Source organism: Lynx rufus, unplaced genomic scaffold (genome assembly GCF_022079265.1).
Source record: "Lynx rufus isolate CCGP_SWC_20201006 ecotype Redwood Valley unplaced genomic scaffold, mLynRuf1.p SCAF_3, whole genome shotgun sequence".
NCBI lineage: Eukaryota > Metazoa > Chordata > Mammalia > Carnivora > Felidae > Lynx > Lynx rufus.
In genome coordinates, this window is record NW_025814845.1 from 121,350,973 (window position 1) to 121,376,765 (window position 25,793).

At 43.7% G+C, this 25,793-nt stretch overlaps 1 protein-coding gene across 1 annotated transcript in view; it reads right to left on the minus strand.

The window, feature by feature from the left end:
- ZNF827 (zinc finger protein 827) overlaps positions 1 to 25,793 on the minus strand; it is a 172,261-nt gene that overhangs the window by 65,473 nt on the left and 80,995 nt on the right. The window contains 2 exon segments of the mRNA XM_047091194.1: positions 11,960 to 12,017; positions 14,587 to 14,826. Of these exon segments, the coding sequence (XP_046947150.1) occupies positions 11,960 to 12,017; positions 14,587 to 14,826 (298 nt within the window).

Consider the following 25,793-nt stretch of genomic DNA (forward strand, 5'->3'; position numbering starts at 1 on the left):
CTAAGGTCTAAATTACGAAGGGGCACTGCTGTCACCGTGACTGGACAAATCCAGGCATCAGACGGCATGGCCTGTAGGGTCAACAGCGCGGGGCTGAGGAAGGAAAGATTTACAATAAATAATAAAACAGTTCATAAAAGATTATGGCCGTAAATAGTGATACATTTTGCTAAGTGCGGATTGTGGCACAAACATTTCCACCTTTAACATCTGAGTGTGCCAGCAGGGAGCTGTGCCTCATGCAGAACAGAAGGCCGGTCTACTTACAAACCACCCCTCCCTGGGCACCAGCATTGAAACCAAAACGTTACAGGAATTCTCGTGTTGATGACAACAGCAGAATAAAGCAAAGAGGAAGAGAAAAAGAAGGTGGACACAGCATAGAAGAGAATGTTGGAAGAAGTACTTTTAAATAATGACACAATTGGTGGGAATGCAAACTGGTGCAGCTGCTCTGGAAAACAGTGTGGAGGTTCCTCAAAAAATTAAAAATAGACCTATCCTACGACCCAGCAATAGCACTGCTAGGAATTTACCCAAGGGATACAGGAGTGCTGATGCATAGGGGCACGTGGACCCCAATGTTTACAGCAACACTTTCAATAATAGCCAAATTATGGAAAGAGCCCAAATGTTTATCAATGGATGAATGAATGGATAAAGAAGATGTGATTTATATATACAATGGAATACTACTTGGCAATGAGAAAGAATGAAATCCTGCCATTTGCAACAACATGGATGGAACTGGAGGGTATTATGCTGAGTGAAATAAGTCAGTCAGAGAAAGACAGATACATATGTTTTCATTCATATGTGGAACTTGAGGAACTTAACAGAAGACCATGGGGGAAGGGAAGGGGAAAAAATAGTTTCAGAGAGGGAGGCAAACCATAAAATCCTCTTAAATACAGGGAACAAACTGAGGATTGATGGGAGGGATGTGGGGGAGAGGGGAAAATGGGTGATGGGCATTGAGGAGGGCACCTGTTGGGATGAGCACTGAGTGTTGTATGTAAGTGATTAATCATGGGAATCTACTCTGAAGCCAAGAGCACACTGTATATACACTATATGTTAGCTAACTTGACAATAAATTATATTAAAAAAATAAAAATTAAAAAAATAAATAATGACACAATTATTTTAAAGGACCAACAGAGAAGAAATTTTTTTTGCCTTCTCAAGGACAATAATAACTCTTAGGACTGAACTTGGGAATGGCAAACAGAAAAGAAAGATTAAACAAGGAAGAGAGACTTTGATCTGTAATGAGTTTTTACTCAGAACCAGTAAAGATCTGTATACTTCAGGGTAGAAGGAAATTCTATGAAGGTAAGAGTTTCAGACAAATCATCCTGAAGTGACATTCTGACTTCCTTTGCACATTTGCAAACTTTTCTTTAATGAATAAAAAATTTAAAAAAAATATGGTGTATTTTCAAGTAAAAGCACTTGATTATCTATTGAGCTATGTATCATACTGCATAACAGGGCTTCAGGAATTTTTCCAAGAGCTGCATAAAATATGTCCTAAAGATTCCGGGTTAATTTTTGTTTTGTTTTGTTTTATTTTAAGGAAATCTTAAGAATAGATGATCTGACTCAGATATTTCTGAGAAGTTATATTGCAAAAGGAGTGGAAAAGTTCTGTGGTGGTCAACATTTGCTCTCTGTGGCTGCTACCTGCTCCCCAGCGGACCCCAGCCCCTCGGCCATCTCATCAGAAGGCCCTGTGTACGGGGCTTGCCTCAATCCCTGCTCAGCCCCCGTTATTATTTCAAGTCCGTAAAATCCTAGTTTTCTGTTCTAATATAGCATGTTTTTTTTTTAAAGGGCTGAAATTCCATATATTTACCTAAAACCATTGTACTGATATTTTTAAAACTCTGACCTCTGAATCACTTAGACCTTGGGACACGCCCTCAGGGTGACACGCTGTATTAACATCTTGAAGTGCACAGGAAGCAGTGGTTGAGAAAATCTTCCATGCCTTAAGAAAAAGTAGGCAACAGAACAGTGATTCCGAGAATAAACCTTGCTGTAGTTCAAGGACTCTCTGACCATGTGGCATATGAGACACGTGACAGATTGAAATGGATACAGGTAACGTCCGCACGGAGTCTCCACGCAGACATAATGACACTAAGGGAAAGGACGACAAGTCGGAAATGTTTTCTTGCAACAAAACCTGGACAGGGCTGACCAAGTCCAGGACTTGCCAAAGGACTGACAGAATACAGTCCTTGCCAAAGAGCAAAGAGGGCTGTTTTTGTTAAGCTTTTCCAACACATCGAATACAAAAGATGCGCTTATTCGAAGATAAGGAATAGGGGAACTATTTGGGTTGGTTATAACTAAATCTTCTCAACATTTCCCCAAGTACCTTAAGGTCACGAGAAACTTTCTGAGAAGCTGGAGCCACTTGCATGAAAATATGCTCACGACCGAACAACAAAACATCACCACGCTTTATTTTTGATACCTCATTTTTTTAAAAAAAATTTTTTTAACGTTTATTTATTTTTGAGACAGAGAGAGACAGAGCATGAACGGGGGAGGGGCAGAGAGAGAGGGAGACACAGAATCTGAAATGGGCTCCAGGCTCTGAGCCATCAGCACAGAGCCCGACGCGGGGCTCGAACTCAAGGACCGCGAGATCGTGACCTGAGCCGAAGTCGGCCGCTTAACCGACTGAGCCACCCAGGCGGTGGCTGGGTGAGATAATCTCATTTTTAAAAAATGAGATATCTCATTTTTTATAAAAGGTCAAGTAACATTCTTTCATTTCCAACTTAATTTTCATGATTAACGTGTGAATTTGTAGGAAGTGTTTCTTTTTATCTCAAATATTACTGGCCTTGATTACTTTCTTTGTCAATAGTTTATAATAGAATAATAGATACTTAAAATATTTTTATATACTTACATATCTATGTGTTTTGTAACATTTATAAATGATTGCATTGGAAATATGTTAAATACTCAGTTCCACAGATTCTTGTAAAAGAATTTTTAGCACTTTATAAAAATGCTGGTAAGGTCATTTTGCTAAGGTATAGCAATCACTATATGTCATGTTGGACTGTATGTGGGCCCAAACTTCCAGCTTCGGCCCTCAGTTTCTCTTTGGATGAGAGATTAGCTGTTTCTTCTGAAACGGGCCCAGATATTTTAGGTATACCAGTCGGTGCCAATTTTCCTATGAACATTTTAGCAGTCAGTTAAAAAGATAATCCTCTATAATCAATGAAAACAGCTTCAATGGTGTTCATGAACACTGTCCTTCTCTTTGCAACACCAGAGAAATAAGGATGCCCTATTCTTGAATGATTTTATGTACGTATTTATTTATTTTAATAAAAGAATTTGAACATAGGGATGGAGAAGAGTGCCCAAGAGTAAAAATGATTGCAAGCCTTGGACCTGAAGACAACTCTGACCATCTGAAACAGCAAGTTCCCTATTCAAGCTTGGGAGTGGACACAACAGAGAAGACCACTGATGACCCCAGTGGGCAGGCCTGGAAACCCAGTCATCGATCACCTTGGGTGCACACATTTTCTGAGAAAGGATTGTAGTGAATAAAGCGTGAATTAATTGCTACCCATCGGCAGGCGTCAGCCAGGACATTTGTCTACAAACTGAGGCTTGCACTGCAGACTCAGTGGGTTTCTAAAGGGGGCTTGTGGGCAGATGAGAACCAAGGTCATTATACTGCTCGTATAAGCCCCAGATTTTCATCTTTAATTTCAGAGTTGACAAGAAAGCTAAAATGTCCTCCTTCTCCTCCTGGCCCACTGACATGACTGCATACTCAGCTGGCACCGATCAAATAGAACTTTCTCAGCAATTAAAAAACAATCAAATGTGTTGTTAATTCTGTACGGTGTACAATGATATTGTCGAAAATATCCTTATCTTTTCAGAGATCTATATTAAAGAGTCTGCAACTGAATGTTACGATGTCTGGGATGTGATTTTAAAGTATAGGGTTTTTAAAAGTATATGTGATCTTAAAGTATAGAAAAGGGTTGTGAAGTAAAGTGTGACAAATGTTTTTTCAGTGGGTGATAGGAATATGGTGGTTTATTTCATTATCCTTCTATTCTGTTTTGAAATTTTTCATAATAAAAAAATCAACAACAACCAAACAAAAATTTCAACCCAAACCACCAAACAGGATAATAAATGACAATAAGAGAAAATATACAAAAGAACGAATACAAATGCCTCTCCATGAAGAAAATGCTTGGCATCATTAAGAATCAATCAATACAAAGATTTTAACTATAAAATATAATTTTAACCTCCCAACTGTTAAAAAAAATTAATGATAAAGCAGAAGACCTTTAAAATATTCTCTCTCTCTCTCTCTCTCTCTTTCATTAGCTTCTGGTAGAACTGTAGATTCAACTTTTTGGAAAGTCAATTAGACAATTCATGCAAAAGGCTGAAAACTGAGTGCTTTTTTGAGTCAATTTATCCCCAGATTGTTTATATTAGCAACAACTTGGGAAAACAAAACAAAACAAAACCCTTGATATCTAATAACAGGGGGCTGATGAAATAAATTATGACACATGCAAACACTGAATACTACGTAAACATTAAAAGAATAATATTGAGTTATGTTTACTGACACAGAAAGAAGTTCTTAATATACTGCTGGGTGAAAAGAGAAACCTGCAAAACTGTATATATAGTAAGATCCAATTTTTATAGGAAAGTATGTGTATATAAATGGACGAAAACTTCAGCCAGGAGAAGAACGACCAACTTAGCAGTGGCTGTCTCTAAGTAGCAGGATTGATTATAAAGATTGTTTTTTTCTTCTTTATGCTCTCCAATATTCTCTAGAAATAAGTTATTTTTAAAATATTTTTTAATGTTTATTTAAAAAAATAAACATTTTTGAGAGAGAGAGAGAGAGAGAGAGAGAGCGCGCGCAAGCGGGGGAGGGGCAGAGAGAGAGGGAGACCCAGAATCCGAAGCAGGCTCCAGGCTCTGAGCTGTCAGCACAGAGCCTGACACGGACCTCGAACTCACAAACCGTGAGATCATGACCTGAGCCGAAGTTGGACGCTCAACCGACTAAGCCACCCAGGCACCCCTGATTGAAGGCAGTTTTAAGACATAGGCAGGGACAACTGTATGTAAATTATGATTCCACCAGTATCAGTCAACTCCAGCTGGAGAAGGGCCAAATGCTATGGAATAGAGAGGCTGTTGAAAATACAGAAGAAAAACAGAGCATCTTACAAAGAAGTAGATATTGGCGATGTTTTTATTTTCTTCTTGCAAAAGCACAAATGCCTTCTATTTAGGGTTGTCTCAGAGGCAGGCCAATCTGTACAACCTAACACCACGTTTTCAGGAACAATTCCTGCTGGTGCTGTGAGCATTCATCCACTCTGGAGCCAGGAAACTTCTCAGGACGAGAAGCACAATGCCAGGCCTTGTGGAGGGCCGCTGTGGCGGGGAGGCCAGACCCCGGGAGCCAGAGCCAACCGCAGGCCAAGGAAATGAACCTGCATATCCGGATCTGCAAAATGTCAGCTTGCGAGGGACCTGGATCTCCCACAGGAACCTGACTCTGAGCATCAACAAGGACAAGGGGCTTTCTGCTGAGGTGAGCGGAGACTAGATGAACGCAGTCTTCCCTGCAGTGATGCAAGACTCTGTCCTGTGGATGCTGTAGGTAACGCCAGTGCGATATGGATGCTTCCTGGCCTGTTGCATCATCCAAGAGGGCTTCTCACCCCCAAACTAGAGGTCAACCCTTGCAAAGCTGATATATTTCTAGTAAAAACTGTGGAGACACACTCAAGAGAGAATCCCAGAAAAGAACAATGGGATTGAACTAGCACCTGAGTCGCATATCACTTTTGGTCATGTCACCCCTGCTTAATTTGTCAACGGTGGCTAAGAGAGAAAGCTAGATGTCTACTTACAGAGAGTTACAAATGTATGCTTCATCCCTGGCCATTCTGAGTTATACAAACAACAACGAACACTGTTGCAAGGCAGGAGAAATAAAGATGGCAGAGCTCGTGGGAAATGAGGAAAAGGCACAGCCCTCTTCAGATCCTCAAAAGGAGATTTAAACCTGTCTCTTCAGAGTAACACGATACCAAACGGTTCTGGAAGTGTATTGTTTCAACTATAACAGTTCAATATAGACATCACAGATGGAAAGAAAAATGGCAGAGGTGATGCTTACAGGACAATGGAGCGTAGGAATAGATAAAAGTACTAAGAAAGGTTTGGTCAAATAAGGAAAAAGTCCAAGTGGCAGCAACAATTTCAGGCCATTGCGATTATATATATATCCTACTATTCTCAGGAATGAGTTTTAATTTCTTTGAAAAATAAAAACTCAAACATAAGTTGAAAAGGATGTATTACCAATGAAAAGACACTTAGGTCAACAGTTGTGTCAGAGCAGCTGCAGACAGTGGTGCAGGTTGTGCACTGCACAAAGGCACCACACACCTCCACAGATACCAGAGATTTATGTATTTATTGTGACAATATTCCAGCAGATGGCAGTATCTTCAGGAAGGGTGTCTTAAAATTTGCAGTGGCACCATATGGCCCACCAAGAGCCTTGACTTCACCAAAAAAAGCAGTGAATATCTTAACTGAAGGGACTCCATGAAATTAGTAGCAATTTCCATTTTTTTTAGAAATGGAATCTCAATGCATTTAATTTTAAAGTCCTAAAATTTAATGGGTAATGACACTATGTGGAGAGCTACTCAACAATCACCAATTTCATTTGCTCTCTTTCTTGTTTTTTTTTTTTTTTCTTAATCGTTTTTGTCTAATCTGGTATTCTTTGTGAGTAATCTTTTACTTTTTAAGGTAATAGAGCATTATTCTCTTTTGCCTTCCAAAAAATGAAAAGAGGAAACTATATAAATTGAGGCAGCACGTCATGCTTTTCTAAATGTGTGCAATTTCTATTACTGAATCATAAATATTTAAGGACATGTATTCAAACCATCACACAGGAAAATTCTATATTGGATACCTCCAAGTGCATATGTCTTTTAGTAAGCACTGTAAGAGCCATTATCTAAATCATAACAAATAGCCCACATTTCAAGTTCTGAAAATTGGGCAAATTAAATGTTGGTTGGCACAGCAGGATAGGAGCCTACCTTTCTCTGATTTTCCCACTTCTGCTTTTTGTCTTACAGTGGAGAAAAGGACAATTCGGGCAAATGCTTCCTTGCTTTTGGAATAAAGCAAACCAGGTGTGAGAAGTTTTTCTTAAGGCCTGCAATCTTATATCCCCGAGGACACTGAATTATTAATGGGTAAAAGGGAGAACAAATAACCAAGAGAGGGTTCTTGGCAGCCATTGTTTGACGTTCCTGATGTTACACAACATTGAGCATATCCAGTTCACCTGCCAGGAGCTATCTGATTCTTACTCTAGGGTTCCATTTTCCTATTTCGATCTTATCCAGCATCTGGCTGGGTGATGGTCCGTGTCAGAAGATGTAGATCTTCTTTTTATTCCATTAAACTTTGGGATCTGGTTATGATATCATGCCCCATATATTTTCATCAACAAATGATACATATTAGCTGGTGATCTATTCCCTGCAGAATCTAGGCTGGTGCTAGGAAAGGAAATAGAAAAATCAGGATTTTATTAGTCTCTTAAGTGTTCAGTCCTTCTGTCCTCCTGGGTCTGGCCGGACTGTCTCCTCATCTCATTCATCAGGTAGAATGGCATTAAGAACACTCAGTCCACACACTATCTCAAAGGAGACACACAGCCTTCTTTACCCTTAGATTGAATTTGCTGGACTCTGAGGTTAAACAGGCAAAAAGAACTGCTGTTTTAGCATTTACAGCGAAGTTCCATCTAAAGGACCGATTCGGTGAAGGGGCCCCTAGGAGGGCACAAACAAGGGTGGAAAGGTTAAGGCCAAGGCGTTGGTGAGTGGGACCACACGATCCAATCATTCCAGCTGTTAAGTAGATTGATTTCTTTGCCTGGCCACATGGCACTTGGTAGATTGTTTTTTACTTTGGGGAAGATGATATTATTTAAGTAGCTGAGTCTCAGTTCTTGGGATGAAAAAAAAGGCATTTTCAAACAAGTCCTTAAAATGATGTCTGGGATTTGCTTGAAAATAATTTAGGGGGATGGGGCGCCTGGGTGGCGCAGTCGGTTAAGCGTCCGACTTCAGCCAGGTCACGATCTCGCGGTCCGTGAGTTCGAGCCCCGCGTCAGGCTCTGGGCTGATGGCTCAGAGCCTGGAGCCTGTTTCCGATTCTGTGTCTCCCTCTCTCTCTGCCCCTCCCCCGTTCATGCTCTGTCTCTCTCTGTCAAAAATAAATAAACGTTGAAAAAAAAAATTAAAAAAAAAAAAGAAAATAATTTAGGGGGATGGAGAACAAAAGGAGGGGCCCTGTCAACATAGGTCATGAGATGATAACTGTTCAAACTGAGTGATGGTCACATTCCTTACTTTTGTATATGTTTGACATTTTCCATTGAAAGAGTTTTTTAAAAAAATGAGGTAGAAAGCCAATGATTCAGAAACTTGCTAGTTATTAGTTTCAACCTTTAGCTTCACCTAAACCTGGTTTCAAAAAATTGCTAACAAGGAATGCTAACATCGTTTTCTCTCTCCATATCTGCCCATATTATAATAGAGGTTTTAACAAACAGCAGAATTGCCAATGGAAAGGATCTGACGAGGAGGGAGGTGTAACTGTCAGCGCCATGGAGCACAGTGGGCTGCACATGCATCCACAAGCTTCATGCCCAGGCACGGAAATCGGCACCTTGGTAAGCACATGTCGGAATGCTGAGTTACAATGTTTCTTTCTAGGCTGCTGCACTTTTTCTTAGTTCCTGCAGTTGGAATGAGAGTCAAGACCAAAAATGACAAACAACTGTGCACAGAGTTACGAATTTGTACAGGACAGGGAGAGAATCAGCTTCTCTCTTCAGTACTGCACATCTGCCCTCGGCCCCCTGGATATCCAGACCTTAGGGGCAGGAGGAGATCTCACTGAGTGGAGGTGGCTCAGGCACCCCTGGCATTTGGAAGAATTGATCTCAGTTAAACTTATCTTCAATGTACCTAGCAACCCTCAAACATGGCAGATTCTGATCTTGACTGCAATCAGGAGCCATGTTCTGGACAGTGAGCTTCTTCTGGAAAATATAGAAGATCCCACTAAGTACTACCCAAATATCTGGGGATAAGGACATTTTGAGGCTTGATATCAATCTTTTTTGAAAAGTATCGCAAATCATACCTTAAAACAAAACCCCCATGAGCTGACCTTGTGCATGCAAAATAAGAGCTCCTTCTAAAACAGGAATCAAAAAGGAAGAGAGGTAGTTGGCATTTTCCCCCCATCCCTGTTATCAGTTAACTGAAGTTAAAGAGGATTTCTTGGCACAAAGCCACTTGATTCTGTTCCGCCTGAAGTAATGAGGTGAGAAGGTAAGAAAGAGATCTATTTGTGAAGAGGCTAATTGAACAAGTTCCTACTCAAAGGAAAAATAAAAACACACCAAGGATTCTATAGAAGAATAAACCAAGAATTCTGTAACACTGGTTTCTGAACACTATACCATGTCAGGGGCTCACAGCAAGCCCCCTACTTTGCTTTGGGCAAAAGATCTCATTTGGATTTCTTCTTACTCATAATCTCCCAGCAAGAGAAGAATTTAAGGATTGCTTCATTTTTGCCAAATGGCTAAAAAAATTTTTTCTTCTATCCTATAATTATGCTTTAGCTCCAGCCAAGGAAATGTAGACTATGAGACGCATTTCACTCATTTGGGACTGGTTCAAACCTCCTTTTACTCTTCCCAGAGAACACCTGAAAAGCATAAAATAACATGGCTTCGCAGCACACCTTTCTGTTGTATAAATATTAGGTTATCCTAAAGATGCACCAGAAAACCACCACAGGGGGTGCTGTTGGGTCCTGCCCACAGCTCCTTTCCTGCATTACCGCACTCATCCGCAAGCGGCTGGCGGTGCTGGTTGCTAACAGCGAGTGAGAGAACTGCCTTCGCCATTGGAGTCCCTGCAACTAGGAGGCTACTCAACCCTGGCTGGAGGTGACCTGAAGCTAGTGAATAGTATGGCGAGGGGCGGTGGTCCAAAGAGTCGGCCCCCTTGCCTCCAGGCAGGCTTTACCCTGTGGTGCAATTCATGCTCCAGAATTCTCTGTGGGATCGAGCTGAAGCTGGAATCCGGTGAAAACCGCGTCCTTGCTCCACAACCTCCCCTTCCCTCTCCTGCCCCTTCACGGCCCAGCATGGTCCTCTGAGCACACTCCCTCAATAAAACCCGTTCCCAGATCCCTATCTCAGGCTCTGCTTCTAGGAAACCTAGATTCATGACACTTCAAGACACCTAGGACTGCAAATTAAAATTCACATTTATTATTTTTCGTCTGCTGTCTTTCAGTATCTCCCAAGCAGGACAATTTCACGTATTTACACCCATGGACACAAGACTTATTAAATGGTCTTCAGAATACATGCAGAAGGTCCACTGGAATCTGCAGCGGCTTACATTTCCTGTTTGAGCAACTAACTTAATAGACAAATAGCCCTCCCAGCCCCCAGACCCATTTCCCAAAACAATGCGCAGACAAGATCGCGAGCCCCGTTTTCCACCCGCGTACTTATACAGAGAGACAAGGCCAGCACCACTGTTCTGGTCTGTTATGGCAGGTTTCCCTTCCCTAATGCGCCGTGAACTTTGTGCGAGGCCAGCTTGCTCTGTTTTAATTACTGTTTGATATTTGATATTTCTAAATTCCAATTCATAGAATTAAAAAGAAAAAAAAACAACAACTCGGGTTAAGGTTCAAATGAGCACCATCCATGTGCCTGATGAGACTCCACGGTCAGTTCATACCGCCTCAAAAAGAAAAGCATATTTATCTTTCATTGCAAGAATTAAAAAGACAAAACCGGTCAACTGTTCCCATTAGGAAGAATTTGCTAAGTTTGCTCAGGAAAGCAAAGTTCCTTCATTTAAAGCCTTCTTGGTAGCTGACACGTCGTAGTCTCTGTTCCTATTTCATTCGGTAAAGCCTGCATGTTGGGCTAACTCAGAAGCTGGGGGGTGGCCTGGGGTGGGGGTGGGGAATGGTCCTGCAAAGCTAGAGGTCGCATTCCACCCCCCCCCCCCAGGTTTCCTTTTTCCGCAGGGGTGGGGTGTGCACTTGTTGGAGCTTGCGCAGAACCGTTCAGGTCTGGACGGCCTTCCAGGCCAGGGAGGAGCAGCGCCACTGGCTGGACCCCTACCTTTCCTATGGCAAATGGATGGGGAGGAGCAGCGCCACTGGCTGACCTCCTCAAACTGCCTTTGGCAAATGGAAAGCTTCCTTATGTTCAGCTGTTAGCAATAATGGCTTTCCTGTGGCCTTTTCAAGCATTTTCTTCTGCTTTAAATTTTTTTGCCCTCCTCACAATGCTGTGATATCCTTGGTGACAAATTATCAGTCCCCCGCTGCCGAGCTACTCAGGAGCACAGCTGCAGTAAAACCTTGGTCTACCGACTGAGCGGGGGAGGCCTTCCTGAGATACAGACCCGGCTCCCAATTACAGCTGCACGGCCCGTTTAAACTCCCAAGTCAAGAAACTTCTGCAAAGAGGAGAATATTATCTACTTCACAAAACTACTGTGAGGAATAACAAAGGAGAACATATGAAAAATTCTCCAGCCAAGCACCAGCTCTTAGATGTTTGATAAATATTAGTGGTCCTCCCCCTTGGTGTCCTTCCTTTCTGTGTTGTTTCTGTCAAATTTTTAACACAAACTGGTGGCAAAGGGCATGACTCCTTTGAACCCCGTGGGAGAAAACAGCTTGGGGACCAATGTGCAACACGTGATTGGAGCCTGATGGCCCCACACAGAGGGCGCTCTGAGGGGACCCCCCGCATAAAATGACCTACCTGGTGGTCGTCCGAATGGTGTTTTCTTTTGTGTGATTGTTCTCTTTGCTCACTTTTTCTGTAAGGAGAAAGAATGAAACATATATACCTTTCAGGTCGTTCTTACTCAATTTGTATCTTCTAAGGCTTAAGCAGAAACTTCCTTAGCATTTCTTTTTCCCTCCTGCGGTTTTCTTTTGTAAGTATGCAAACCCTCCCTGTCTTACTCACAAAGACAATCATGAAAAGCATATAGAGAGCCTCCGCAAAAATATTTTAGTAAAAACCAATCAAAGGGAAACAGTTACTAACAAATTTTAAGTGTGTTGTCAGATTTTAATGAGGCCTTAATAAGTACATATACACAGACAGAGATGTGCACAAAAACAGCTATTTCTACTGTATCTTTCCCCAGCTGAAAATTTCTGCTTTCCTCTGATTCAGCACGAAAACTGCAGTGGTTGCAAGTGTTCCGCTTCTGACTTTGATGACAACCTTTAAGCATTCCGTATTGTCAGGCCCCTTTGTGAGAGGGGATATAAAAACAGCCACAAGACCTCTGGGCTCTGCAGTCATCAAGCGCTTATTCTGATAAATGTCACGAGGGACAAAAAATATCATTAGCCAAGCAGAGGTACACCCTCCCTTACTCTGTCTTGAGGTCTGTATCTACCAGCTGTCAGAAATTATTTAATTAGCTTTCAAGAACACAAAAGTTGAACTCCGGCCTTCCCGATCCAGTTCAAATGTGAGGATTCTGCCCTGTCACAGCTCTCAATGGCTCAAGTATGCGGAGAAAACCTGGCCAACTCTGCAAGGGTTTCAGATTTCCATGGCAGGGCAAGCAAAAAACTCCAGATTGTAGGGAGTTCCCAGATACTTGGGAAAACGAAAGGTTTACAACATCTGTCCAATACTTTGTAACACTGGTCTGAAGCTACGGCATGCACACCTGGGTGTGGACAGTTGCTTTCTGTCCGCTGAACAACGACGGGGGGGGGGGGGGGGGGGGGTGAATTTGGATTCAGAGGCAGTATGCTTTCAGAGAGCAGGAAATCGAGGCTCCGAGATTTGCCTGAGGTCACCCAGGCAGTAAGTGACAGTGCTAGGGTGAGAACTCTTCCACAGAAAGTTTTTCGCTGATAGTAGACAGTGATAATGTACTGTTAGAGACAGAGACTTTCTGAAAAGAACCACACTGGCCTCACTTGTGCAAATTTTAACTGCTAAGTAATTTTCAAAACTAAATAAATAAATAAACTAAACGTTTATTTAGTTTTGAGAGACAGAGCACGAACACAGGAGGGGCACAGAGAGGGGGAGACACAGAATCCGAAGCAGGCTCCAGGCCCTGAGCTGTCAGCACAGAGCCCGATGTGGGGCTCGCACTCATGAACTGTGAGATCATGACCTGAGCCCAAAGTCGGATGCTTAATGGACTGAGCCACCCATGCGCCCCCAAAGTTACATTGTTTTTAGATACACTTTCAGCCTGCTTTTAAAAAAAAATGCATCTGGTATGATTTGGAGCTTTTGGGAGCTTGCAGAGATCTGTGTGTCCCGTTAAGTTTACAGAATTAACTATTTCTATTACTGCAGAACTTTGCACAGATACAATCCTTGTTCGAGAACTGGGAGGTCACCATTTTCAGGACCAACTGATAGTTTCAAGCACTGGGGTGTGTTACCAGGCTCACAAGAAGGTGAACTATCATGATGGCATGCAGATTCTAGCAGCTTCTTTTCTCTTCCCCGATACTTTTCTTAGCGGGGAAAACAAGTGAATGCTTAAATAATGAGGCATCTCATGGTGTTTTGAATATGTTATCCATAACAAACAGAGTTTATCAAACATTAGTAACAAACTTTACTGATGCATGAACTTCCATATGTAAGCCAATGCTTGACTACCGACAAGGTATGTGTATTTCTTACAAATCTGAATCCTGTATGTGTAGGTATCTCCAATCTCAGTCATGTCCAAATAATAACAGCATATTAAATTTGTTAAGGACAAACAGTATGCAGCCTGAAAGAGTTAACAAAGGAAACAAACAGGACCCTTGTCTGTTCTATCAGAGCTGGTAATTCCTACACCTGTAAACTCCAAGTATTCAAAGTAGAAACATTGGTTTACAGAAAATGCTCTATAAGGCTATAGCTGGAAAGAGTCCTCATATTTTCATCTTTTCCTTTTCCTTGATTTTTTTTTTCTTTTGGCTAGAAACAGTACAATCTCCTTAATTCAAACCACACTAATTTGGAATTCATGGTAATTCAGTCACTGTTGGAGTAAATCGAAGTTTATCTTTTGAACGTTAGGGGAGAAAAAAAAGGCTGCTAATCAGATCAACTGCCTAAGCAAAATTAGAGGTGAGATGTTTCGCCTAGACAACAGGGATCATTTGCACAGAATTGAATAGAGTTCTAATTTCAAATGATTCTTAACTATTTATTAACGAAAGTTTGGCAGGAGTTCTACTTGGCAACGTTTTATTAACCGTTAGTTTGAGTGGCAGCATGGGTGTTAAACTAACAAAATTGATTTTTGTCTGACAAATCTATAATGCAGGTGTTTTTTGCTTTGTTAGAGTGGCTTTCCTTCCAATTATTCCCAATTATTGACATTTTTCTGCACAGAAACATACCTGACAGTTGAAAGAGAAGCTCGGAAGCCATCTTCACAGAGATATCCTGACTGAAGAGGTTTCTCTCTGGGGGCACTCTGCCCTCTGGCATCTTCTGTAAGGGTTCGGTTTTCTCTTGCCCGATTAAAGTGCTATAGCCAACATTCCGGCTGGGTGATACCGAGACATGCGAGTCCTGGATGTCAACCTCCATGGGCTCCTCTTTAATCTTCACCATCTGAGTTTCCTTGTAGCTTTCCGCTGCAAGCAGGTGGACGAGGAGAAACAAGAACACCACGGTTTTAAAATTCTGAACCAAATCCAGTTTCTCATCACAGAGAGAACCATGAGGATTGCGTCTGGGAGCAGGTTAGAAGAGCACCACAGCTCAGAAGAAACACAGTTTCAGAAACTACTTCGTCCAGCCCACCTGGTTTCCTGAAAAGGTTTTCTGAGCGGAAACCCAGAGAAATGAAGTGACTTGCCCAAGGCCACAGCAGCGGCAGCAGAACCAGGCCTGGGTCTCCAGATCCAGCACTCGGGTTCCGTGCCCAGGGTCTCCTGACCACTCCCCCCATGCACTCCATCCTCTCTGCCACGCCGCTTGCAGAACTAAGGAGAACATGGTGAATGCCTGTCCTTGTTTTAGAACTTACGCAATTTCAGCAAATCAAATAAAAGCAAGCATATTAATACTACGATTGTCTCCCTCTATCTTTAAAGCTCTGCCCAATTTTTCTTCTCTCTCTTCTAGGGCATCTAAATTAATAAAGGGTAAATAGGGTCGATTCAACTGAGACATTTATACCTTGCTGGGAGCTAGTAATCCTCAAGACCACCTAGGAAGTTAATTGTAGCCCAAGGATCGACGCTGAGAAAAATAGCAATCTTACAGGTTATAATAATGGTTCAATTTACTGACTGTTGTTGCTTTAGGTGTGACTATTAGATGTTTGATCTTTAGTCCGAAACATATATTCGCCTTGTGAAGTCAGAGTGTCTTTATGTCCGTGCGGTCCTTAGAGCTAATGACAGCATCTTTGAAACAAAGTGTGCAGGCAATCAGACCATTAATTTGGGTCACTTTAAAATGAGCACACTTTCAAATCAATAAGCATTTACTAGTAACTACAGCGTACTCAGCATTCTGGGAGAAAAAAAAAGAGGAGACAGATAGATAGCAAATAGTGGCCCCTCAAAATATGTCTACATCCTAATCTCGGGAAGTTGTGAATGCCACCTAATTTGGAAAAAATGTATTTGCAGATATGATTAAGTTAAAGATCTCAAGATGAGATTGTTCTAGATCATCCAGGGAGGCCCTAAATCCAGTGATAAGTGTCCTTATAGATGAGGACAAGACACAGTGGAAAAGGGCATGTGAAAACAGAGACAGTGCTTTGGACTGAAAATGTGCCCCACTCCACCCCCGAATTAATATATTGAAACCTCATCCCCAATATGAATCTGGAAGCGGGGCCTTTGCGAGGTGATTAGTCGTGAGAGTGGAGCCCTCACGAATGGATAAGTGCTCTTATAAAAAAGACCCCAGAGAGCTCCCAGACAGCAAATACTTCAACTCCTTGATTTTGGACTTCCCAGCCTCCAGATCTGTGAGAAAGAAATTTTTGTCATTTATAAGCCACCCAGTCTATGGAATTCTGCTGTGGCGCCCTGACCTTAGCAAGACGAGAAAGTGGAGTCATGTAGACACAAGCCAAGGTCATTGCTGTGAGCTGGGGTGGTTAGAGAAAACTATGCTTTCCTCACAAAGCAGGAGAAAAGTGAGAGCCAAGTACATGCACAGTTTATTGAGTTGTAGGAAAGAAGACAGAAGAGCATTTCTAATTAAATGATTACAGTTAATGTAGTGTTGTCAATAAAAGCTTACATAAGAAGTGTGCTAATTGTTCTTTTTTCCTCTTGACATACTACACATGCTTTTCAGGGAAAATGACTTGTGTTTTTGTCAGCAACTAAATTGCGAGCAACTGTTATATTTAATTTAGATCCCTCCCCCCTTTCCCTATTCTTGCCAAGCTGCTGTTTCTCGGTACATCTGTGAAACTCATAAAAACCAAGTTCATCGATTCAGTCATGGCAAGGAAAAGAAAAGAAAACATTAAGCTTTCAAAGTTACACACCTAGCTTCTCTGCCTTGACTTGTAGTCCATCTGCCTCTTTCTGGAGTGCTGACTCTACCCCCTGGCCACCCCTTAGGGATTTGGTGACCTGACGGCCACCGTGACCTCTAGCTACCTAGCTACCTCACTCATAGGTGCCGTCACAACACACGTTTCCCTCTTTGTGTTCCCTCAGAGTACTAAATATTTGGGAAACAAACAGTGGGGTCAGTGTCACAGGTAGGTAGTGATGTCTCCGAACCCTGCAAGTCATTCCAAGGCTTGAGGACAAACACAAAAACATGGCAGCAAAGGATTCACTTAATTTTTAAAAGGAACCTCAATGACATAAAGAGCCAAGCTAGAAAGTAGCTCTTTATCTTTTCCCATCCCCTTTCCCCAGCGTTGTCCCTGGGTTAAAAATCCCGTGGCTAGGTGAACCACGGACTTGAATGGTATCGGGTTTTGAAAGCTACTTGGGATAATTTCAAGTATGATTTACGTGAAGTGTTGTCTGCCCTTTCTTATGATAACTCTTGACCTTTCAAAACTGCACAAAATGCTGATTACTGATAAAAAAAAAAAAGCCTTTACATTTTTAATCTACCTGATAGACTCAAGACTCACAGAGAAGGGTTTTCAAACTGACATCTCAGTGGGCAAGTGAGGCATAATATAAGAAATATCTTGGTGCTTCTCGCTCTTCCATGAAATAGCATTATTGCCAAATGGTTTTGTTGTTGTTGTTGTTGTTGTTGTTAAAGCAGGGTTTCTCAACCTCAGCACTGATGACATTTGGGGCCAGATACTTCTTATTTTGGGAGGCTGTGCTGTGCATTCTAAGACGATTAGCAACATCCCTGGTTTCTACCCACTGGATACCAGTACCACCCATCCTCCAGGTGTGAGAACCACAAATAACTCCAGACGTTGCCAATATCCTCTGTGGGGAGGGGGCAAAATCACCCGAACCGAAAACCGCTGCTGTAAAGTTTTTGCGACACTTTGACATTTAGCCCCTTCCCCCAAATTTAATCTGCACCCGAGGCAAGTAAGAAAGAAAAGCTGCTCTTAAGTTATAGCTTAGGCTCCCCCACATACTAATCCCATCTCAAGCTGGTGCCTGGACAGGCTAGCGTAGGAGGCAGAAGGCAGGCTGACTTGGGGACAGATCCCAAGTCGGCTAGAGATCCCCACCGGTCCTCTCTCTCCCCTTTGCCTAGGGCATCCTGACAAAACAATTGTTGAATTAATCATTTCACTCTTTGCTTGTACTCCCTCACCCAGAAACATGCCTACCCATCCAGGGTTTACTCATTCCCATCATCTTCCTTCTCCACGTGCATTGTAAATCCTTCTAGAATGTCTTCCTAAAATAATAGGGCAAATACTAATTTTACCCCAAGTGACTTATTCTGCTATTCCAAGAGAGAAATTGGCACATGGAAAAAGAGGAAAGACAAGAGTGTTAACAGTAGGTTATATATGGGACGTGGGTTGAAGGTGACTGTTTATTGCAATGCTCATTTGTATCTTGTAATTTTTCTATGATAAATATAGATATTTTGTCATTTACTTAAAATTTTAAAAACAAAAAAATGACAACATATGCCCATAAAAAGGTGATTATTTCCTCTTCAAGAGTATTTAGAGAGGCGCCTGGGTAAGAGTATTTAGAGAGGCGCCTGGGTGGCTCAGTTGGTTAAGCACCCGACTTGGGCTCAGGTCCCCATGTCACAGTTTGTGAGTTCGAGCCCCATGTGGGGCTCTGTGCTGACAGCTCAGAGCCTGGAGCCTGCTCGGATTCTGTGTCTCCCTCTCTCTCTCTGACCCTCCCCCCCTTGTGCTCTGTCTCGTTCTCTCTCAAAAATAAATAAACATTAAAAAAAAAAAAAGTATTTAGAACACTGTGTATGCCTGGTAGCATAGGAGAAGTAGGTTTCAAATTAGGTAAGTCCTATTTAAACTCTGCTTGGCAGAGGGGAAAAAGCAATGACAACGCAATAATATTGTCTTTTCTGCCTTCACAAACAGTACATGTTAGTAATTACCGAACGGGATTATGTCATTCATCCATCGTGTGGCTGTTTCCACCATTTTTTAAATGTCCACTGCATACTGAGTACTATGATAGAGGCTATGTGGGATACAGAGGCAAAGAAGACACAGTTCTGGCCCTCAAGCACTTTTAGTCTAAATGAATGATCAGACAAGTATAAACAGCCCTCTAATAAAAGAGGTAAAAATAAAATGCAGTGTGGGAAGAGGAGTTAAGGACCACGGGGAACCACAGCACAAAGGCAGAATTGTACTCTACCTGGAGTGTTCAAGGAATGTCATGTTTTCTGGTTTGGCTGGGGGGCCAGCATGGAGAGGTGGAACTGGCACCTTGAAGAAGCCAGACTCATAGCATAGAATATAAACATAAAAGCAACTCTGTTCCTGTCTTCCATTGTCTCTTTAAAACTGCCCTGTAGAAAGAGCTCCTCTCCTGTCCCTGGGTGAGAAAACTCAGGCCGGCCCATAACCTGGTAATTCCTAGACAATTCAAAGCCTTATGGTCCTTTGAGCAGCAAAATGGTCCTGATTCAGAATCCAGAAGGCCCAATCCCACATGTTAGTCCACAGTTCCACCTTCTGGGAAGGTGAGTCCCTGCCCTTCCCTGGAAGGGTCGACAGGTAGCCTTTTGGGAGGAAAGGATCTGCTTCTTCTCCCTTTCTTGTTGCCTTCTCCCCAGCACACTAGTGGCCCTTTCAGACCCTAGAAAAGAGCTGGAGAAGGCGGGGGAAGAAGCGGGGGACAGAGGAGGAAAAGGTCTTTGCTAGCCTGTTCTAGAATGGTTTCACCCTGTTAAGGCCAGCAGGCATTTCTCTCATGGGATTCAAGCATGGGATCTTCAGAGATCTTTTTTTTTTAATGTTTATTTATTTATTTTGAGAGAGAGAGAGAAAGTGGGGGAGAGGGAGAGACAGAATCCAACCCAAGCTGTCAGCACAGAGCCCCACTTGGGGTTTTATCTCACAACGGAGAGATCATGACCTGAGCCAAAATCAAGAGTCAGACACTTAACCGACCGAGCCACCCAGGTGCCCCTCTTCAGAGACCTTTAACTTCGAGGTGATCTTTCCCCTGTAGTTCCCTTTACCTGGCTGAACTCCCTCTTGTCTGGGGTCCCTTATTCCCTCCACCGACCCAGGAATCTGCCAACCACCAATCATCTAGGCAGCCCCACCGGAAACCATATAAGAACAACACCCATACCATCCGTCCCGCAGGAAAATGGTCTACCCTGGAGCCACATTTAACACCTCCCTCTTTACTTGATCCTACAAACTGAGCAAGCTCAGACCCCACACAGTACTGCAGTGGCTCTCAGCGCTCATGCACGCAGCCCCCAAGGCAGCTCTCCATTTCCCACCTTCTAGATTTCCCAGGCAGACGTCAGACCCCAGTGTGCTAGGCTCCCCTCCTGAGGAAAACAGGACAAATGCCCCAGTGGGCGCCCCTTAAGCTGTGCTCTCTAGAGTTGGGGTGAGGCCAGTACCTCTTCCCTCATCCCCACCACCCTGCAGTGAGGGGATCATAGCACAGTTGTCTCCAAGATTCCCTCACCCCCGTCTTCAATTGCCTCTCACTTTTACACCTTCAGTTTGGCCAAGAGGTCCAAGAGGCGTGTGTGTGTGTGTGTGTGTGTGTGTTAAAATACACATAACATAAAATTTACCATTTTAGTCATTTTTAAGTGTACAGTTTAAGTACATTCACACTGTTGTGCAGCCATCACCAACCACCCATCTCTAGAATTTTTCACCTTCCGTAACGAAGTTCTACCCACTAAACACTAACTCCCCATCCCTTCTTCCCCGCAACCTCTTGTAACCACTGTTCTATTGTCTGGCTCCAGGGTAAGAGTTTCCTTCCTTCCTCCCTTCTCTCCCTCCCCTCTCTTTCCTCCCTCCCTTCCTCTCTCTCTCTCTCCCCCTGCCTACCCCTCCCTCCTTCCTTCTCCCCTCCCTTTCCTCCTTCTTTCCTCCCTCCCTCTCTCTCTTCCCTTCCCCCTCTTTCCCTCCCTTCCTTTAAAATTCTTCCTGCTGAAACCTTGGTGCTGAAGCCAAATCCTCCCCTGAACAACCGTTTGACAAAAAGGGTCACATTATATTCCAGAGAAATAAAACCGGAGAGGTAGGTAGGGAGAGCATGCAGAATCTTCGGTGGGGGCCCGGAACCCTTAGGGAGAGGGGGCAGGGAGGAGCCAGCCTTTGGGAGGTTTGCACAGAGGAGGAGCACGATCGGATTGCACTGCAGAAGGCCAACCTGGCAGTGGCACTTGGAAGGCCTGGGAGGAAGTGGCAATGAGGGCAGTTGTTAGGAGCTTATGGTGGTAATCCAAGCAAGGAGAGGATGAGGGCCTCAACTAAAGGTCACAGGGACAGAAGAGATTCACAGGATACTCTAGAGGTTGAATGGGGAGGAGCTGGAGGCGACTGGCTAGGAGTCTGAATAAAGAATGAAGAGACCAATGTGAGAGAAATTATAAGGAAAGTTTGTACGTGGCCTGGATGAGGGGGAGCGTGATTAAAAAAATAATTCTATGATTTCTAAGCCTTGAGATTTGGAAGATGCTACCAACAGGAGTAGGAAAATAGAAAAGTTGAGTTGGGGAGAAATACGGAGGGAAACTTTCAGTTCTGTTTTGCCTAAGTACTTAACCAGGAAGTGGAGGTCGGGATGGCTGTGGGCAGAAAAGTGACAAGTGACACACAGACCAGCAGTCATCTGACTCCAAAGGACTTGGGGAGATCCAAAGGAATGTGAGTAGAGAGAAGCGGATGGGGAAGAACTGTTACCTCTACTTTTAGGAAGAGGAAGAAAGAATGAGGAAAAGAGGAGGAGAGGGGCACCTGGGTGGCTCAGTTGGTTAAGCATCTGACTTCAGGTCAGGTCATGATCTCATGGTTTGTGAGTTCAAGCCCCACAACAGGCACTGACAGGGCAGAGCCTGCTTGGGATTCTCTCTCTCTGGCCCTCCCCTTCTCCTGCATGTTCATGCGCATACAATCTCTCTCTCTCTCTCAAAAATAAATAAACATTAAAAAAAAAAAAAAAAAAGAGGAGGGGGAAAGGGAGTGGCCCGGCATGGTGTGTTCATGGAAATCCAGAGAGAAGGAGCGAGGCACCCGGGCACCTTCACGAGAGCCTAGAGCTTCCGGCCAGCCGCCGCATTTTTGCCCTGGGGTTCTTGCACCCTTAGATGATTCCTCCCCTTAGTTCCATCCCCTCTAAAGCCCCAGCCCCACACTCCCTGCAGCATCCCACAGCACACCTCCACGTGCCTTCGTGCTCCTGTGATGCTGAAATATTCCAGTTGCCTGAACATGCCATGCTGTTCCTCACCCTATTCCCTTCTAAAATGCCCCAATCACATCCTATTCAGATTTCAAAAGTACGCTTGGCCTCTGAACAACTCCTCCTCCTGCAGTTGTAAGTTCACATGTAGGGGCGCCCGGGTGGCTCAGGCGGTTAAAGGTCCGACTTTGGCTCAGGTCACGATCTCGTGGTTTGTGAGTTCGAGCCCTGCGTCCAGCTCTGTGCTGACAGCTCAGAGCCTGGAGCCTGCCTCGGATTCTGTGTCTCCTTCTCTGCCTTTCCCCTGCTCATACTCTCTCTCTCTCTCTCTCAAAAATAAACATTTAAAAAAAAGAAAAAAAGAAAAAAAAAAGAAAATCCACATGTAACTTTTTTTTTCTTTTTCTTTCTTTCTTTATTTTTAAGAGAGAGACACAGTACAAGTAGGGAAGGGGCAGAGAGAGAGAGAGGGAGATACAGAATCCGAAGCAGGCTCCAGGATCTGAGCTGTCAGCACAGAGCTGGACGCAGGGCTTGAACCCACCAGTCGTGAGATCATGACCTGAGCCAAAGTCGGACGCTTAACCGACTGAGCCACCCAGGCGCCCGCCCCCACGTGAAACTTTTGACTCCCCCAAAACTTAACTACTAGCAGCCTGCTGTTAACCGGAAGCCTTAATGATAACATAAATAGTTGATTAACACAGTTTTGTATGCCATATCCATCTTAAACAGTATTCTTGCAATAAAGTAAGCTACAGAAAAGAAAATGTTAGAAAATCATAAGGAAAAGACATTTGCAGCATTGTACTGTATTTATCGCAAAAATCCCTGTAGATGTGGACCCACGTGGAAGTGAGCCTGCACAATCGAGCCTGTGTAGTTCAAGGGTGACCTGTATTCAGGTGTCCCCTCTGTGAGCAGCATTCCTTTATCTTGGTTGAGCGACGCTCTCTCTCCGCTCTATCCTATCTCTAGATTGTACGGCCCCTGCAAATCCTGTAGTGCGCTGCAATGATTACTCACACACGCGTGTCCCCTCTGGGCCAACCTGGCAGGGGAGAGCTAGATTCCCACTTGTCTTCCATCCCCAAGACATTGCCCCGGCCCTGGCACATTCGATGTGCTTCATGTATTATCCGTCACACGTGTCACCTGAAGCACAGCACACAGGAGGCATGCGATGCTATCCTCTGTCTCTTGACTCCTTAGTCTGCCACAGACACTCACACATGCAATGACCTCAAAAAAGTATGAAAGGATGGAACACTGGCCATGGCGCTGAAACAGACAACAAAAATGGACACAGGCGTTTCACTCTCCAGGCGGTTCACCATCACGATCCCCAGCTAGCATTTTAGAATAACAAGAAGCTTAAGGAGCAACGCCAACTATGTATGCCATGTGGAAACAGTACACTTTTGAGAGGGCTACCCCTGTCAATTAGATAAGTTAAAAATCTTTCATCTCCAACTTGCCATCCGCAAAGATACGGGGTTCTTGTTGGTCATAAACACACCGTCCGGGTATGAAACCTGATCCCCATAGACGGTGGTTTTATTATTAACACCCTGTGAACAACAGTGCAGGTCAAAAGGACCAGGTGAAGTGACATGAACAACTGGGAACAAGAAGTGAGATCACATGGTAACGTCCCGTCGCGGGGCCTGGCACCCCCGGCAACTGATAAAGGCGGCCGCTTTCTGCCTTTGCTTTCTCTTGCTTGACTTTGCCCTTGCCAAAATCAAAATGGGATGGAGAGCTGGGCTGGGTTTCCTGGGTTGCTCGGGGAAGGACCGAGCCCCAGGCCTGCTCGAGCATCGGTGAGGGTGGAGGCAGAAATGGAAATGCTATTCCACAGAAGTCTGACACTATCTGTCGGACTCTTTCTCCTCGGAGAGAAGCAATGTGGGAGTGAGGCCAGCCTCAGCCCGGCGGCCATTCCCTCACCCTAAGACTGGGGCTGGGTCTCCAGCGAAATGGAGATAAACTTAGCTCCATTCTCCGTATGGATATTAAGAACCCGAGTCTTAGATGCTGAATGCTATTCTTCCTTTCCTCTTTCTTAGCCCACCCTGTCCTTCTGAAGTAGCCATCACTCGGAACACAAGCACACGCATCCTGACACAATTTGCTGCTCTTTAGGGGACTGGATCGGTCTACGCTTCTCCCTGGGAAGTTTTATATTAAGTTTCGTTTTTCTCTACGGTGTGGCCCTTGGCTCATTTCCAGCACTCGTAGAGTACGGTGGGCCTCAGCAGAAAAGCTCCCCATTCCTGCTCTGAGTAACGAAATCCAAGGCTGAGGATTTTCCATGGATGCTGCCACACCCCAGAGAGAGGGAACACAGGCTCTCTCTCACATCAGCTTCCTACTCTCCCTGTGGGCACACTGCTCATCTGCTCCTGGGGAAAATGAGAGGAAATGCTCTCCATGAAAGAAGATTGTGATGCAGCAGATTTCTCTCTAGTTCTTCTAGTAATATACGAGGACCTTCAAAAACAATATTTCCCAACAGAGGAGCCCTACATGACTTCTAGTAAACACACACACACACACACACACACACACACACACACACACAGTTTTTGATTCCCAAAACAATTTCAAAGATATTTTATCAAAGATATTTTATCAGAATTGGCCTTTGGAATTGGCTCACCAAAACTATAAATCACCTAGTGTTTCTCCTCTGTATCAGTGCTGTACATGGCCATCCAGGAAGGAGGGTACACAGACATCTGATGATTTGGCTATGCACACTAGAATTCACAGTTCACTGGACAGAGGTAAGCAGGGGGTCAACTTAGAACCAAGTTTTTAAAAACATAAAATGAGGGAGGCAACTGGATGGCTTAGTTGGTTAAGCGTCCGACTTCGGCTCAGGTCATGATCTCATGGTTTGTGAGTTCGAGCCCAGCATCGGGCTCTGTGCTGAGAGCTCAGAGCCTGAGCCTGCTCTGGATTCTGTGTTTCCCTCTCTCTGCCCCTCCACTGCTGACGCTCTGTCTCTCTTTCAAAAGTAAACAAACATTAGAAGAAATGAAAATTAAACAAAAATAAAAACATACAATGAGAACACCAGGTGTTCCATCTGAGTCTGCAAGAACAAATATGTCCTAAAAAATGGAACTTGAACTTTAAAGGCTGAAGAGTTAGTGAGACCTGGAAGTTCTCTTTCAGGGGTCCAAGAAACCTTATTTTCTATTAAAGCAAAGTACTTGATGCTTTATCCTTCAGTCGACTTTTAAACTTGTCTTCACATCCTCTATACCAGCAAGCAATGCAACAGGTCCTTGCCTGGGATATCTCAGCTGGGCATTTACTGGTGTTTTCAGACCGGCCACAAAACTGGGACCACCATCGTAGCACAAATTTTAGACTATTCTGAGTATGATGTTACCTAGTGTTAGCTGACACAGGAGGCTCACGTGACGAAAAGGAGGTCCTTTGGACGTGCAGAAGACGATCACAAGTCAGAACACGTCCATCACGCTAAACAAATTCTGCATTCAATTTCACTTGTGTCCAATGACAATCAAGCATTAGAACGCTTTGGTCACCGGGGGCTCTTCTCCAACCAGCAGATGATGTAGGGCGGCTCAGTCATTACCTTTTGACCCCCGAGTGTCCTGGTGTTAATGTAAAACCTCTCCCAATCATCTTGTTTTCTTTTCATTTGATGATTTCACTAGAAATTAGCTAAAGAGGCGCATTTAAACTGTATGTCTGCCATTTGGTAACATTCCAAATGATCT